The 15,352-nt window shown below is 53.1% G+C and overlaps 2 protein-coding genes across 3 annotated transcripts; both read right to left on the bottom strand.

The window, feature by feature from the left end:
• Positions 1–1,283: 1,283 nt before the first annotated feature.
• Positions 1,284–4,736, bottom strand: Naprt (nicotinate phosphoribosyltransferase). Of its 2 annotated transcripts, XM_055626668.1 has the most exons (13): positions 4,454–4,736; positions 4,182–4,309; positions 4,009–4,091; positions 3,757–3,887; positions 3,551–3,666; positions 3,017–3,213; positions 2,803–2,943; positions 2,453–2,537; positions 2,278–2,358; positions 2,080–2,182; positions 1,847–2,001; positions 1,652–1,759; positions 1,284–1,556 (listed from the first exon to the last, which is right to left on the bottom strand). In XM_055626668.1, the coding sequence occupies exons 1-13, from the start codon at positions 4,677–4,679 to the stop codon at positions 1,494–1,496; spliced, it is 1,617 nt and encodes a 538-aa protein (XP_055482643.1). In that variant the 5' UTR covers positions 4,680–4,736; the 3' UTR covers positions 1,284–1,493. The 2 variants fall into 2 exon arrangements, with proteins under 2 accessions (XP_055482643.1, XP_055482644.1); XM_055626669.1 differs by lacking the exons at positions 3,551–3,666; positions 4,009–4,091; positions 4,182–4,309; positions 4,454–4,736 and having other exon boundaries at positions 3,757–3,866.
• A 1,150-nt stretch (positions 4,737–5,886) lies between these two features.
• Eef1d (eukaryotic translation elongation factor 1 delta) lies at positions 5,887–14,477 on the bottom strand. The gene is given in 9 exon segments (XM_055626331.1): positions 5,887–5,987; positions 6,152–6,274; positions 6,276–6,347; positions 6,693–6,914; positions 7,087–7,187; positions 7,264–7,363; positions 10,994–11,065; positions 11,537–11,660; positions 13,303–14,477. Coding segments are annotated over 9 exon segments (2,007 nt in total). The 5' UTR covers positions 14,457–14,477; the 3' UTR covers positions 5,887–5,948.
• Positions 14,478–15,352: the final 875 nt, after the last annotated feature.

Raw genomic sequence — 15,352 nt, 5'->3', positions numbered from 1 at the left:
CTCTATGTGCATGTACACCTGCACGCCAGAAGAGGGCGTAGATGGTCGTGAGCCACCAATGTGGTTGCTGGGAACTGAACTCAGGACCTCTGGAAGAGCGGACAGCACTTAACCACTGTGCCATCTCTCCAGCCCTCAGGATCTCTTTCTGTAGAACTCCCAGCTACTTCCCCATCACCATGTCTTCATGGCTGCCCATGTCTTCATGCTCCCCACTGTGATGACCATGTGACTAACCTCTGGAGCTGTCAGCAAGCCCCCAGTTAAAGGCTTTCTTCTGTAAGAGTTGTCATGGCCATAGTGACTCTTCACAGCAACAAAACAGTGACTAAGACGCTCCCTCCTGAGCACTTCCTCTGGAGTCTTGCCTAGCTTGCTGTGCCCAGACAGTTCCAGCCCTCACTGAGCCACTCCTTGGATCTTCAGCTGTTTTCACTTCCTCCTTCCATGGTTTTTGGGTCAGAAACTGAGACCCTAAGGTGATAGCTCATCATGCAGGGCTGGCTTGGGAAGCCTGAGATATCTCTGCTGATGGGGGACATTGCCCTTAGCAGACATGTATGCCTGAGGCTCTGCTGTGACTCTGACACCCCATCTCAAACTTAGAACCTCCCTATCTGCTTCTAGTGGGAGAGAGCGTTCACAGCAATGCCCTCAAAACAAAGGTGAGGATAAACCCTCCCTCTGTCCTATGGCCCTGCTGCTCCACTCAGACCTGGTTCCCACAAGCCCAGCCCCATGGCTACCTTCCCACATGCTGGGTGTTAAGTTTCAAACCCAGGACAAACAGCTCAGGTGCCTATTTAACATATCAAAGTGGACCTGGCCTCTAGGTTCTCCTGGCATCCCTCAGTACCTGTTAGAGGGTATGGTTGGCACATCCTGCCCTCCACCCTGCACTCTCCAGCCCAGGGCTGGGCTGTCTTTTCCCCAGAGGCTCTTCCCGATAATAATCCAGACATTTGGTTACCTGCTCTCTTTTTGTACTTTTGGCCTCCTGGCTGCTGCTGAAATTGCTTTCCCTCTCTCCCCATCACACACACACACACACACACACACACACACACACAGCTCAGGGTCATGGCCACCCCGGACTCTCCCAGATGTGTCTGCCTCCGCCTCTGCTCTCCCACATATCTATAATAAACTTTCTCCTCCATCATACCTAGGAGCAGCCATGTCTTTTCCTTTCTTCCCCCTCCCCACACTGGGCCCGTGCTTCCTCATGTTCCTGACCCCAGCTCAGGTCTGGAAGTCCCTAGAAACCAAGTGAGTAGCAGAGATTTGCAAACTAATGACACATCAAGTTTTATTTCTTTTCTTTTCTTATTCACTGGGCTTGTGCTTCCTCATGTTGCTGGCTCCAGCCCAGGTCCAAAAGTCCCTAGAAATCAGGTGAGTAGCAGAGATTTGCGAACTAATGATAAGTCATGATAAATCATGGGTGCAGTCGAGTCATGCTGTTTCCGGCAGTTTCACCACTCCTGTGATTTTCACAAAGGACCTCCAGCACTCAGACTGTCTACCAGTGCCCGAAGCTTCTCTGACAGTGCAACCTGCAGAGAGAAGAAGGGGGATATGGGCAGCTGGGGCTGGGGAGTGGGGGGGGGGTGTACACAGGACACATGGGGCAGGCCATCTACAGGCATACCGGATATACCGCAGGGCTCTGCAGCTGCTTATGAGCAGGACTGAGGCGGCTCAGGGACTGCTGGGCAAAGGTTCTGGACTCATCCAGAGATGGAAGTGGTTCACATAGCTGCAGGGGAGGGGAAAGGGAAGGTAGAGATGCTGGCTGGGGGTCAGAGCTCAGCTGAAGTGAAGGTGCAGGTGAGGGGCAGTTCACCTGTCCATGTTGCAGGCAGAGTCGCAGCAATGGCTCCACCTGGGCTGGCTTCACGGTGCGGGGCTCCTGGGCCCCTTGAGGCCAAACCCTGAGTTCCTGCCCAGCCTTGGGTGGGGGCTCTTCTGCCAACTGCAGTAGGTCCAGTAGCAAAGACCCTGTGTAAGAGGCAAGGATAAAGTCAAATAGGAGCCGGAGACTTGAAAAAAGGACAAAGGAAAGGCAGAGGGAATCACCATCAGAGCCTAGGAACCGGAAGGCAGCCTTGCTCCCTGGCAGTGTTTGCTTCTCGGGGTCTTCTGTCTTCTTCATCCGAGGTTGGCCTCCCACAGATACCAGCTGCAATGACAAGGTGTTTGGATAGCTGGACCCCTGTCCCCTCCCATTTATGATCTTCTCGACTTCCCCCACCTAGGGTCAAACATAATCTTCACCTTGTAGACACAGCCCATAGAAGGCTGTTTAGGACAGGTGACCACATTGGTACCAATGCCAATGACGTTCACCTCGCTGCCCTGTGGGGAGAGAAGGTGACATTAAGCCAAGCTGCCATCTGTAGGGTGCCAGGGCCCTCTGGACTACCCTCCACCTGTCCCTCTTCCACTCTACCTTCTGGGCCAGCCGAGCTAGCTCCTTCTCATCAATGTTGTTGCTGACTGCAATGGGAACAGATTCTAGCCAGGGCATCTGGAACCTGAATGTAATGGGTTCACACACCCCTCAGATGCTCCTGTTTTACCCTGGTATCTTGCTCCCCTTAGCCACGCCTATACCCACCCTTTGCTTAGGAGCCCCTAGTGGTTTTACCCGACTCCTTCCTTCCAGGGCTTTCTCAGTGGCTACTGAAACAGGGCCTTGGCCTTGCTATAAGAGAGAGTGTTTCCTCGCCCGAGTCCCAGCTCCCAACTCCCACGGGGAATTTCTAGCAGGCACACGGCACCCCAACGTGGGCAACTCACTGAGCACCAACAGTCCGAAAGATCCCACGGATCTTCTGAGCCTGCTGAAGCAGGTCACCACTGTCCAGCCTCACGCCCACTGCCCTGTAGCCTAGCTCCCCCAGCGCCAGGGCAACTGCCAGGAAGTTAGGAAGGCCACTCCTGCATGTAAAACAAGGGATCAGGGGCCCAGTTGCTCTCCCAAGGCCACCTTGCTAGAATGTTCACAGCTCACCTGTGTACACTGTAGGAATCTAGCAGGCCCTGGAAAGCCCGGGGAAAGGCCAGAGCATAGGCCACAAACGCTGCCCGTTCCCCTGGATGTGGCTCCTGAACCTCTAGCCCCAGGTAGTTGCATACACGCTTCAGCCACAGATTTACGCTGGCAGGCAGGTCCACTGTGGGGCCCTCACCTGAGGCTGGAACCAACATCTGTAGAAAGAGATTGGTAAAAGATGGCTCCAGAGTGTAGTGCAAAGCCTGGGAGTGGCCAGGATAGCATGGCCTCAGGGCAAAGGTGATACCATGCAATGGCAGCTGTCTAGTGCAACCTTGGACCAAGTGCCCAGGGCAATATCTGCCAGCATTTACAGCAAGGCCCAGACCACCCTAGCTGGGGCTAAGAACTGGAGTTGGAATCTTGTCCTCTAGAGTAAGGCTGACTGCAGCCCAGCATGGAAGCACACACCAAGACAGAAACAGGAGGATCAAGATTTCAAGGCCAACCTGGGGTACACAGGACCCTGACAAAAAACAAAAGAGCACTAACCGGGTCTGGGGGCACCTCACTACCCGAAAATGAAGTGACAAAGGAATGGGCCAGGGTCCCTGCCACCGGCACACCCCTCAGTTGTCCAGCAAGTGTGTTGCTGCTGCTGTCGAACCCTGGGTGGGAAGGCAAGGGCAGGCTTAGGGGACCCCCTGAGTGATGATGGTACCTCCCCTTCCACAACCTATGCTTTTTCCAGGCCTCACCGCCCAGGTAGCTGTAAATAGATGCTGTGAAGCCCCCATCTGGACCCTGGGCTCGCCGCAAGCCGAACTCTAGCAGTCTCTTATCCGGCCCTGCAATCAGGCGAAGCCGAGCAGCGTTGGTGGCTACGAGGCTGTAGAGAGCGACAGAGGCCAGGAGAGCCCAGGTGAGGGGCCGCAAAGCCACCCCAGTGGGAAGACTTAGAGAGCCCCAGAGCTTCCGCCTTGCCTACACCTCTCAGAGGCCATGCTCACCTAGCGTAGCTGACCAGACACAGCAGGGGAGTCTCCAGCAGCTGCACCAAAAGGAGAGGCCCAGACACCTGCAGCAGCGGCACCTGTGGGGCCGGTGATCAGCTCCGCAGAGGGACCTCCTAGACACTTCCTCCCCACCCTTTTCCTATCTGCCCGGCTCACAGGGCACTCACACTAGGGAAAGCAAGGGAACCCTCCGGCAGGGCCCGCACAGTCACCCCAGAGCAGTCAAGGGCCCGAAGGTGCTCGAAGAACGCAGGGTCAGTGTCTGGAGGTAGTACCGAAGCCAGGAACTGCACATCTGGGTCGACAGAGAATAGTCTGGGGAAGGACTCTCAGAGGTCAAGAGCACCTCGGAGAGAGCACGGGAGACTCGGTCCTGAGGGAGGGGGAGGAGGGTCGTTTCTCTCCCAGGCAGGAGTACCGGTGCGGATAGCGAAGCTACCTGCATCCCGCAGACGGAAGGCACGGAGGAAGCGCATACAGTCCCGCAGGCCGGCGGCCAGGGCGAAGGATCCTCCAAAAGGGCAGTGGCGGAAGAAGAGCTCGAACTCTGCTGTCTCACATGCCCGGCCGGCGCGCCAGTAGCCCAGCGCCATGGTAGCCTGGTAGAGGTCCGTGAGCAGCGGCCGCACCACCATGCGCTCCTCGCCGTCCAGTTCCATCGCCATCCTGCACGGTACTCAGATGGCAGACTAATGGCGCCCTACTCCGCCCCCTAGGGCAATGGTCCAGGGTTCTGACTCACACGGAGGAGGGGCCTTTTCTGGCAGCAGTGGGCGGGGCGAGCCACCTATCCCGCAGGGACCCAAACTTCCCAGGCTCCCAGATTCCAGTTAGCCACCTGTCCCTGTGAATGGTTCTTAACAGGATAATAGACCTCAAGTGCCAAGGTAACTCAAAACCCAACAGGGCTGGAATGCTTTGATTAGGTGGTACTTTACCCTGGCCTCATGCCCTAAGACCTGGGAGGGGCAAGCCTGGCTACCTACACAACCGTGAGCAGCTTGCCTGGAAAGCAGGAACCCCTAGAGGGGCCTTTCAGGTGTGATGGGAACCCAGGCATCAGGATGTTTGTTCGACCCGGCAGCCAGGCTTGCAGTGACTCACTGCATGACGGGGGTATGGTGGAGTATGGTGGTGAACGGCTTCAATCCCAGCACTGGGAAGGCAGAGGCAGGCCCGGCCTCCAGAGTTCCAAGACTGTGTGTAACGCCCAAAACTTCAGTGTTTGTATACTGAAGTCACATTTATGCCCACAGGACATCAGATCCCCTGAAACAGGAGTCAACTGGTTTTTTTTTTAGTTCCCATGTGGTTCCAGACCCCCATCTTCTGGAAGAGTAGTCAGTACTCTGAACTGCTAAGTCATCCTTCCCCAGGTGACAGCTTTATTGGTTCCTGCATCTCAGGTCCCACAGGAAGTCTCTAAAACTTTTGAGGCTAAGGATGATGGACACCACCCACAGGGAACAGCCACTTGGCACCCTCTCACCTCGATGTCCACACTATTTCACGAGCACTATCGTCTAGAGACCACCCGTGCACAAGCACTGACCACAAAGTGATTTTGGGGGGGGGGAGGGGGGATAGGCAGGCAAAATTCTACACAGTGCAGCTGGAACCTAAGAAGATGTGCCCCCGACGACTCAAGTCTTCAGTTAGTGGCAGTGCCCCTCCAGAGGTGAGGAGGAATGTTAGATCAGGCCTGGGTGTACTCCAAGTGGTCATAACATCGGGGATGGGGGGCACAGGGACCCAAGAGATTCTGTTTCTGGCCCAGACAGCTTGAACACAAGAGGCAAGAGGTGGGCAGGTACAAGTATGGACCAGAGCCTGGCCGGCGGTGCACATAAAGTAACACCACAGGAGCCAAAGTGCGGAGTTTCAGTCTTTAATCTCAGCAGGTCCTCACACACATGAAACACACGCCTGGACTTTCAGATCTTGTTGAAAGCTGCGATGTCGACACTCTGCACCTGGGGGGGAGGGGGGGAGACAAAGGGTGTCGTGGCGGATCGCCCAAAGGCCTCCCTGCTCATGCTCTGCAGTGGGCTTTGAGAGGGAGCTGTTCCTATGGATGTGGGCAGCAGGAGCCAGTATCCCAAGCCCCACCCAGCCTTCCCTCCTGGTGCCCACTCACATGCTCCTCGAACTTGGTGATCTCCTCTTCCAGCAAGTCAGTGCCCACTTTGTCATCCTCCACCACACACTGGATCTGCAGCTTCCGGATACCATAGCCAACGGGCACGAGCTTGGAGCCCCCCCCAAACCAGCCCGTCCAATTGGATGGAACGCACACAAGTCTCTAGCTGGGCCATGTCTGTCTCGTCATCCCACTGTGAGAAAATGTGGGGGGGGCAGGTGCTGAATGAGTCATCTCAGAAACCTCTAGAACACCAGGGGAAATACCTATGACCCCCTTCCCTCGAACCACAGGGCACAATTTTACTTCTTTATACAGCCCTTGGAAACAGTCTCAAATTTATGAGACCCATTCCACATTTCTGTTCTTACGTGAAGATCTTTAAACTTCCACCAAGACCTGTGTGTGTGTGTGTGTGTGAGAGAGAGAGAGAGAGAGAGGCTAAGCCTATGGGCAGGCCACATGACGACCCACCCTCTATCTCCAGCTATAAGGTTCTGCTCCTAGTCTCCCAGAAGCCTATCATGCTGCCACTCACAGGTTTGACATCCAAGAGGATGGAGGATTTGGCTACCAATGAAGGCTTCTTGGCCTTCTTCTCTGCGTACTGCCGTAGCCGCTCCTCACGCAGTCTGGCAGCCTCCTTGTCTTCTTCTTCCTCATCACTGCCGAACAGGTCAATGTCATTGTCCTCATCGTCCTCTGCTGGTGTGGCACCCTTCTTGGGGGGTGGCTCCACTTGACGCATGGGAGACACATGCTGCCGTAGAGGAAGGGAGGAAGGCTGAGACTTATTCCAGCCCTCTAGAGACATTCTAGATCTCAGCCCGGCTCCCAGTAAGACCAGATCAGCCTGCCATGGGGGTCGGTCGTGACTGGGACAGAAGCCAGGACCACATGTCTGAGGCCCCTTCCCAAGCACGAGGACTCACTTGGGTCTGTGAGGCTGTGACCCGGTGAGCAGGCGAACTCTTCTCCAGCGTGTTCAGCCGGGCTTCCAACTTGGAAATGGCTTGCTGCAGATCTTGCACCACTGTGGGCACAAGGGGACACCAGTCAGATAGCAGAGGCTGGAGCTGGGGCCCCACCTGCCAGGCCCAAGCCCTCACCGCCTCGAAGGTTCTGGTTTTCCACTTCCAGACTGGAAATCCGTACAATGAGCTCACTGTGATCTCCACCAGGTCCACTGGAGACCCCGGGGCCTGAGCTCTGTAAGGGAGGGGAAAGCTGGTCTTAGTGCTTTAGCCGGCTTCTGCGATCCCCCAACAGCCACTCAAAAGCCGAGTCCAGACTGAGCTGAAGGTCTGGCTCAGTCATTCTTAATCGGTCCCTACTGTTCTTGGCCAAGGATCTGCTGGAGAAGCAACAACACAGGAAGGCCTAGAAAGGTGGGACTATAAGACAAACTTCCTGCTAAGGGGGAGCAGTGAAGAACTGCTGTCTTCAGGAAGAAGACAGTAGAGCCCACTGCAACATTCTCAGCCAAGCACAGCGTATAGGACAAGGGAGCCAAACAGAGAAAGCAACAGGACTTACAGTCCCAGGGGTGGCCTGGCCCAGGGCCTCAGGGGAGTTGGGCAGCATCACCTTGAGCTAGAAATAGGAGGGGAAAGCAATTGAGGGGCTAGAAGGAAGGAGTATGCAGGTAGTGCCAGCACCTGTGATCTTGCTCCTGAGGTAGCCTCAGAAGGCTCAGGAGGGCACAGGGGCAGACTCCCCTTGCAGGAAACCAGGCCTTCTAGCTTCATGCTCTCAGATGTTAGTTCCACTCATAGCTAGGAGGGTTACTGGTTTTGAAAACAGTTGCATGCAAGTCTTAGCCCAAACCAATCTCAGCAAGGCCTTGCTAGGATTTCCTCTGGGGGGTGGGGAAAAAACTGTATCTGCTAGGCAGCATCTGCTCCATAAGAGGTAACAGATGGGCAGTGTGAGCCTCAGCCCTAGTGACCTGGTAAAACAGCATTTGGGCTGACAGTAAATGTAACTTTTTTTTTTTTTTTTTTTTTTTTTTAATACTTGGTACAACAGCAGAGCACTATCCTGGCAGTTAGCACTGAAATAAGGTATCTTGGGTCTGGCTGCAAGCAAGGCCATACAGTTCAAAAGACTAGAACATATGTGAATGGAGGCAAGGCTGGAATGCAAGGGCTGTTTCCAAAACACGTGGGCACTTTCCTTTTCTATACAACAGGCCCAGGAAAGGTCCTGGCAGGGGACACCCCAACAGAGCCAAGACAGAAAATGGCTGTTGAGCTTGACCCAGCTTTCTGGATGCTAAAGCTCAATGAGCCTGGCCAAGCGCACAAATCTGTTATCCTAACTCCATGTCTACCTAGCCCCGGCTTCACTGGCTGAGCATGGGATCCTGAGTTTGGATTTGAGAATGAGAGGATGAGAACTAACAAAAGTCAGGCAGGACCAAGGGGTCAGGTGTGTGCAGCCTTTTGAAAAGGCTATGCACTCTTGGCCATCTGGTAGAATAGTGCCCTAGAACTGGCTGTGCCTCAATCTCCAAAGCTTGTAACATTAGTTCACACAGTAAAGCAGACTTAGCAGATGGAGCTAAGGACCTAGACCAGCAGTTCTCAACCTATGGGTCCCAACTCCTTTACGGGGTCAAATGAGTTAAGACCTGTTAGAAAAATCAGATTTACATTATGATTCTTAACGGTAGCAAAATTGCAGTTATGAAGTAGCAATGAAAATAAGTTTATGGTGGGGGGGGGGTCCCACAACATGAGGAAATGTATTAAAGGGGCGCAGCATTAGGAAGGTTGAGAACCACTGCTCTATGCATGGCAGGAGGGACAGGATGATCAGACATGGAACGGATTTTCTCCAGACTTCTGATGGGCCCCTGTGGACACTTTGGTTCTGCTCCACCAGATGCCTCTAAAGATCTGACCTCCAGAACTGCAAGATGGCAGATTGTATCATTTTTAAGTCACTAGCTGTGGTAATCCAATAGAGCAACCAGGAATCCTCCACGCAGGTCAATTGGCCACTGGAAATGGGGTGCTGTAGGAACAAACTCCTAAAGATGTGGAGAGGGCAGCAGGTACAGGCCTTAAAAGGTACGAAGCACAGTAGGGAGTTTAGTCCCACTGTTTCCACTGCTTCGGAGTGAGAAAAACTTGATCTTCAGCCGCTCGTGCAGCTGAACGAGCTGAACGAGCTCCTGTAGCAGACCCCAAACTTGTAACAATTGCCATGCCTCAGTTCTCCCAAGTGCTGTGATTGTACACCTGGCCAGAAAGCCAGGATTTCTAAGCCAAGTATGGAAGGTGTAGTAGCCTCCTTCCCTTTTGCTACTATGGAAGAAAAACTGGAGCAGAAAGAAGCCAAGACCAGATAACTGGGGAGATTCTTGGCCTCTCTTAAGTGCAAAGAAAAATGTAAAAGCATCTCACTGTCCGGAGAGCAGCAATGTCGAGGAGAGCAATGGCTGCCTTGGGAAGAGTAGAAGGTGAAAGGACTTGAAATGTCAGAGACCAGGTATGTGACAACTTACAAATCACCACAGCCATCTCGACAGAGGCCAAGGAATGTGATGGGGCCAAAAATACCCAGAGGAACTTCCTTGTGATGGCACAGATTTCTGTGACAAAGTACATCTGCTAAGTTCTTGAAAATTTACTAGCAAAAAACACCACTAATTTAGACCAAAAGAGGAATCAGGATGATATATTTAAAGAAAAAAAAAAAAAAAAGTTTTTTTAAAGGCTGAAGATCTTTTACAAGCAGGAAGGTTGTTAAAATTTCAGCTTCAACGGTGCTGTTTGGTGAAGTGTCTGCCAGTGCCCACCTGAGGCACAAACTATTCAGGATTCTGACAGCCAGGGCTTGCTACACAGAGAAACCCTGGTCATAAAAAACAAAGGGGGAAAAAGAGGGGGGGGGGGTGTTGAAGACAAAATAAGAACCTGAGCTATATGGATAGCCTTGGTTCAGTCACAAGAACCTTTGTGATGGTGGGTGCAGGAGCACCAGAGATAGTGGAAGAGGCTGGTATGAGGAGGTGCCAAAGGACATGCATTAACCCAAGAAATGGGGACAGGAAAGTGCTCAGAGCCTCGGAAGGAACACACTCTACTGGTCTTTGGCCCTATTTTGACTTTTGGCTTTCAGGACCATCTGATGATAAATCTGCATTGTTTTAAGAAGTAGGTAATAATAACCCATTAGAGAGCCGTCAGAAATCCTGTTCCATGGCATATAACCCATTCCAGAGAGAAAAGAGTGTGGTCCTCACTTCTTAGGAGTAAGGAAGACAGAACAGGCCTTGTCTGCTATCTAAAGGGGACAGAAGAGCCAGATGGAACAGATCTGGCCTTGCAGGCAACCTGGTCCCTCCCTAAAACTTAGTCCAAGATGATGCTGACTAGCATACTTCACTAAATAATTATCCTCTTTCTAGGAAGGGCCCCACCTCATCAAGAGGAATAGTCTATGAGATATAGGAGCTGTGTGCTTCTTCAGTGAGAGAGCAAGCAGGAAGGAACAGGCTTCCAAGGCATGTGCCAACAGCATACACCCTGCAAAATGACACCGCTTAGCCCAAGCAGCCATGGCAAGCACTGCAGGAATAGCTCAAGTGACTCCCAGTTCATATCAAAAGACAGACATGGAAAAGTCTAGAGAGCAAGACCATTTTCCAAGACAACGTGGGCACAGAGGCCTCAGCACTCATGCCCTACAAGAGCACAGCGCCACAAACTGTGCCCTACAGTACTCCAAAGGCCAACAAAGTAGTCAGCTGTACTAAAGGGTTAAAAAAAAAATCAGACATGCTGTTTGGCCGAGCACAAGCCCATGGGTACATGGGCTGTGAGTACTCACTCCAGCCAGGGATTTCTGGATGTTCTCTCTGGCTCTTGCAATGTCACGGAGGATCACGCTGGCACCATTCTCCTGCAGATAGTGCAGAAAGAACCAGTCTTCTTTTGTTTTGGCTTAAAAAAAATTTTTTTTTAAACACACACACACAAACACAGAACCCCCACATACAAAAACCAAACCAAAACAAAAGCCCTAAGAACCCTCACTCAAAAAGCAAGAATGCATTACAAAGAGGAAAGGCATTACACAGAAGAAAAGCTTCCAAGATGGTGAAAAGCAGAAGGTGATGGAGGCCAGGATCACAAAGTCTGAGGTAGCCATCCATGCTGAGGCCTGGCCACACACCACCCCTGGGCACCTGTCTGCTTGCTGGCCCCAGCCGCCTAGAAGCAGCAAGAGTGGGCTGTCCCATGTGTTAGGATCAGGAGCCAAGAGCAGAAGCATTGCAGGAGCCAGCCAAGGCCCTCCAAAGATTCCTTAACAGGGCCACTTGGCCTAACATATCTCCAGCCCAACCTAGGGTTCCACTAGCAAGGTCCTCACCTGGCGGGAACCTGCTGTCGCAGGCCCATTCATCTGCTCGTAGAATCTCCTTTCAGCATCATCGTATTTAAACTTGTCAAACCAGATCTTCTCGTGCATTAGAAAGTTCGTAGCCATTTTTCTGCTGAGATGGGAAAGTGTGGCTGGGTCAGTGTGGCTGGAAAACCTGCAGTCGACCTCTGGTTTCACCTTCCCCACAGGCTCCAGGCATACCCTGCCTGAGTACTCTGGAACAGGCCAGAGGTAACAAACCAGGTGCCTTGAAGGCTATCACTTGCTGGACCAGCTCACAAGTCCTGCTTGGCTTCATCAACTACCTCAATGCTGCCCAAGACCACAGTGCTCAATGCAACACCAAGCCCCTTCCACACACAGAAGAGTCATCAGTCCTTCCATCTCCAAAATGGGTTCCCCTACCAGGGCCTGGGGGAGGGCTATCTCTAGATAAGTCTTTCTAAGCACCCAAGCCCTGATTTTTTTTCCTAACCATAAAATCCAATATAACCCATACCAGCGGCTAGAGCACAAAAGCAGCTCTAAGACCAACAGCCAGCCAACTAGCCACCCTTCAGCCAAACAGATTTTTAACAAGGAGACAAGCCCACCCTGTTCCCTAGTTATTTTTCACAAAAACACATTATCCTAGCACACAAGTTTGTTGTTCTCAACATATCAGTACTTGATTAAGATGGTTTTAAAACAAGGGTATAATGAAAGTGCTATGGCTACCAAGACCACAGTGTCTTAGGACTGTTATTCTAGATGAGGGTCCAGCTGTTTCTTCAGGTATTGCCACCCACCATGTAGTGCCTACACTTGGCACAATATGGGAGCTGGGGTATGCAAAAAAAGTGTCCACAGAGTCCACCATTCACTACCCTGACCTTCCTGCCAGGTGACAGACCTACCCAATCTCATTCTGCCAATTTTCTGTGTGGAAGGCCTCAAGGCCATCACCAGCCCACCCCAAATGTCTTCTTTCAAGAATAGAGCCCTGACACTACTCCCCTTCCCCAGGTGAGGAGCCAGGCCACTGTGAACACAGGGGAGGTGGATGGCAGACAGGACGTACAGATGCCCACAGACTGCCGGCTTCCATTCCCATTCCTTTGTCACCATCCAAGATCGATATTACTTCTCAGGAGACTCGGGACCCTCCAGATCCTTCCCCACTGACTTCGGTCCCTTCCATGTCTATCCATGACAGCAAGCTGCCTAGGCCGCCACCTCCCATGGTCATACACCACCCTCTAAGCCCTTCCCTGGCCTTCAGAGACCAATCTTACTACTCCACCTGTGTATGAGCAAGATCCCCTGGAGGCTCTGGGCTAGGCAGGTTTCTTTACCCAAAGGGAGGCCAAAAGACAAGCACCCTTTAAAGGGCTGGTCAGCCATGTGCTCTTGGATCCAATACCCTTCTTACCTCAATGGGTATATACCGTAACCTGGGGCATATGTGGGTCAAGATCAGGTGCCAGAGACCTGCCACAAGGCTCCCCGTTCACCCTGCAGACAATCTGTCTTCTGGGTTATTTGATGGGGGGGGAGGGGGCTTTGCCTTGTGCAGAAAGACCCCTTGCCCCACCAACACCAACAACTCAGAACTCTGTAACCCTGAAGGACAGAGCACTACTGGTGCCCACCCTACCCCTATATTCAAGCTGGTCAGGTCCACAGGGGAGTATGAGGGTCCCCAGCCTAGAGACAGCTGTCCCTGTGTTTGCAGCCTAAGTCAATCCCGACACCTGCAGCCATATTTCTCCTACTTGGGTCTCAGGCTGGACAAAGATGGGCCAGAACGGGGCGTGGGTCGGTGAGCCAGGGAGGCAGCTTCTAGGCGCCAGGCTATGCGCAGTGCCTCAGCAGCATGGTGGCGGCACTCAGCGCTGTCGTAGGTAGGCTTGCTGAGCCAGGGGGCCTCTCCGTCTTTGTGTAGGAAGTACCAGTAGGGCAGGGAAGAGGGGGGCTCCCCATCGGCCCGTTTTGACCCAGCTCGCTTGTTTCCTACAGCATTGCGACTCCGGCGGTCTCTGCGGCCCCTCCGAGCACCCTCTGCCTGACTGGCTCGCTCCTGCAGGCGCACTTTCCCTGGGGGGTGGCCATCAAATAGGGCCTCATAGAAGCCCCTTTCAGCTGCATCGTACCGGGGCTTTTCCAGCCATACCTCCCTCACCAGTGCCTGCAGGCTGCCCAGAGGAGGCTGGCCATTGGCTGGTGGGCACGGCTGGCAGGCCAAGGCCAGGTCAGGAGTGACAGCTTGCTGGCCTGTGTCAGGAGTCCCCTGCTTGTGGCTCCCCTCCGCAGCCAGCAGCAAAGCCTGAGACCACTCCACAAAAGCCCGCTCAGCCTGATCAAAGCAAGACTTGTTGACCCAGATCCCCCAGGTGACATGGTGGCAGGCCACATGGCTTCCATGTGTACACGGCCCCCGAGGGGCCAGAGCAAGCGGCTGGGCTGCTTGGGCTGCTTGGGCGGCCACATCTGCCAGCCTCTGGCGGTAGGAGCTTTCTGCCTGGTCGAAGAGTGGCTTGTCCAGCCATACATGGTCAGCTGAGAGGCCCACAAGGGCCAGGTCTGCCTGGCCAAGCCAACTCTTGGGAGAGCGCTTTCTCTTTTTCTGTAAGGGCTTCTTGCACTCGTGGCTCTTCTTAGGATCACTCCTGCTGTTGGTGTTGGGGGTCTCTGCCTCATCGGTGTCCTCTGTGTCCTCCTGGCTGGGCCCGTTCACAGCTGGCACTTTAGCCAGGAGTGGCTGGACAGAGGCGGCGGCTCTCGTGGCCTCATGCTCATGGAAGCGCCGCTCGGCTTCCTCATACTTGTGCTTGTCCTCCCAGACGGTCTCCAGCGCACAAGAGGCCTTCCCACTCCTCATCTTCGGGCGCAGCATTAAAAAGCAAGCACAAGAAGGCAGTTGCAACATAGCAGAGGCACCTGCCACCCTTGCCTTCCTCTGTCTAGCAGGCAAGGGAAGGCAGGGAGGCCTGGGGAAAGGAAGAGGGCAGGCCACCAAAAGGGGCTTCACCAGATGACATGCAAGGGCACACAAGAGTCAAATCCACACACCAAGAACTTTTGTGAGTCAAAAACAGCACACACATATATGCATACATCCACATCTTATTACTGTGAATGTTGCCTTTGCTAAGCCAACGAGCCCCATAGCTTCAGAAAGGGACCTAAGCAACACTTCCAAACTCAGACACCTTTTCTCAAGGGGTCCCCAGACAGGGTGCCAAATAAAACAAACTGTTGGACTCATTGTCAATGGACTTTAATATAGGCAATCAGTAGGGTGTTTTTTTTTTGTGTGTGTGTGTATGTATAAAAACATCCCATGAGATGTTCTATGTTCACTTATAGCAAGAAGTTACTCATGGTTTATGTGAAATCAAACTTAGTGTGGCTGTGTTGTGCATATTGTCGAGCCTGGCACCTCCCTGAGGTGGCTGAGTTTCCAGCTCACTGGGCAGACTTGGGCCTGCCCAGCTGGGTGGAGCAACCAGCAAGCGGTCCATCACAGAACGGCACCTGCACCTACCTTGGCCACACAACCACCTTAGGCAGACCAGTGTGCTTTTCCAGTGCAGGATGTCTCAGGGAAGGGACTGTGTCTCTGTGAGCCTGACTGATCTCACAGGGATGGGTCAGGGGCAGAGAATAGGTGCACACCATCAACAGGGATCCTTAATCTAAAGCCGGTATCACCTCCCCATCAGGAGGTTACCAGACTACAACTCAGAATCCATCTGAACCAAAGGGTCATCATGAGGGCCTGAGATCTCAGGATACCCTATCTCACTTGCTACGGTAATCAGT

This window comes from Psammomys obesus, unplaced genomic scaffold (genome assembly GCF_907164565.1).
Source record: "Psammomys obesus unplaced genomic scaffold, mPsaObe1.curated_primary_1811, whole genome shotgun sequence".
NCBI lineage: Eukaryota > Metazoa > Chordata > Mammalia > Rodentia > Muridae > Psammomys > Psammomys obesus.
The sequence above is the reverse complement of the archived record's forward strand: the minus strand, read 5'-3'. Positions and strand labels throughout refer to the sequence as shown.

What these genes read in the sequence shown, in the direction of transcription:
- Naprt (XM_055626668.1), bottom strand. Translation starts at nt 4,679, where the DNA reads ATGGCGATGGAACTGGACGGCGAGGAGCGCATGGTGGTGCGGCCGCTG. An exon ending in GATTCCTACAGTGTACACAG is followed by an intron (nt 2,944 to 3,016) that starts GTGAGCTGTGAA and finishes TTTTACATGCAG; the next exon opens with GAGTGGCCTTCCTAACTTCC. An exon ending in CCGGTTCCTAGGCTCTGATG is followed by an intron (nt 2,002 to 2,079) that starts GTGATTCCCTCT and finishes CCTCTTACACAG; the next exon opens with GGTCTTTGCTACTGGACCTA.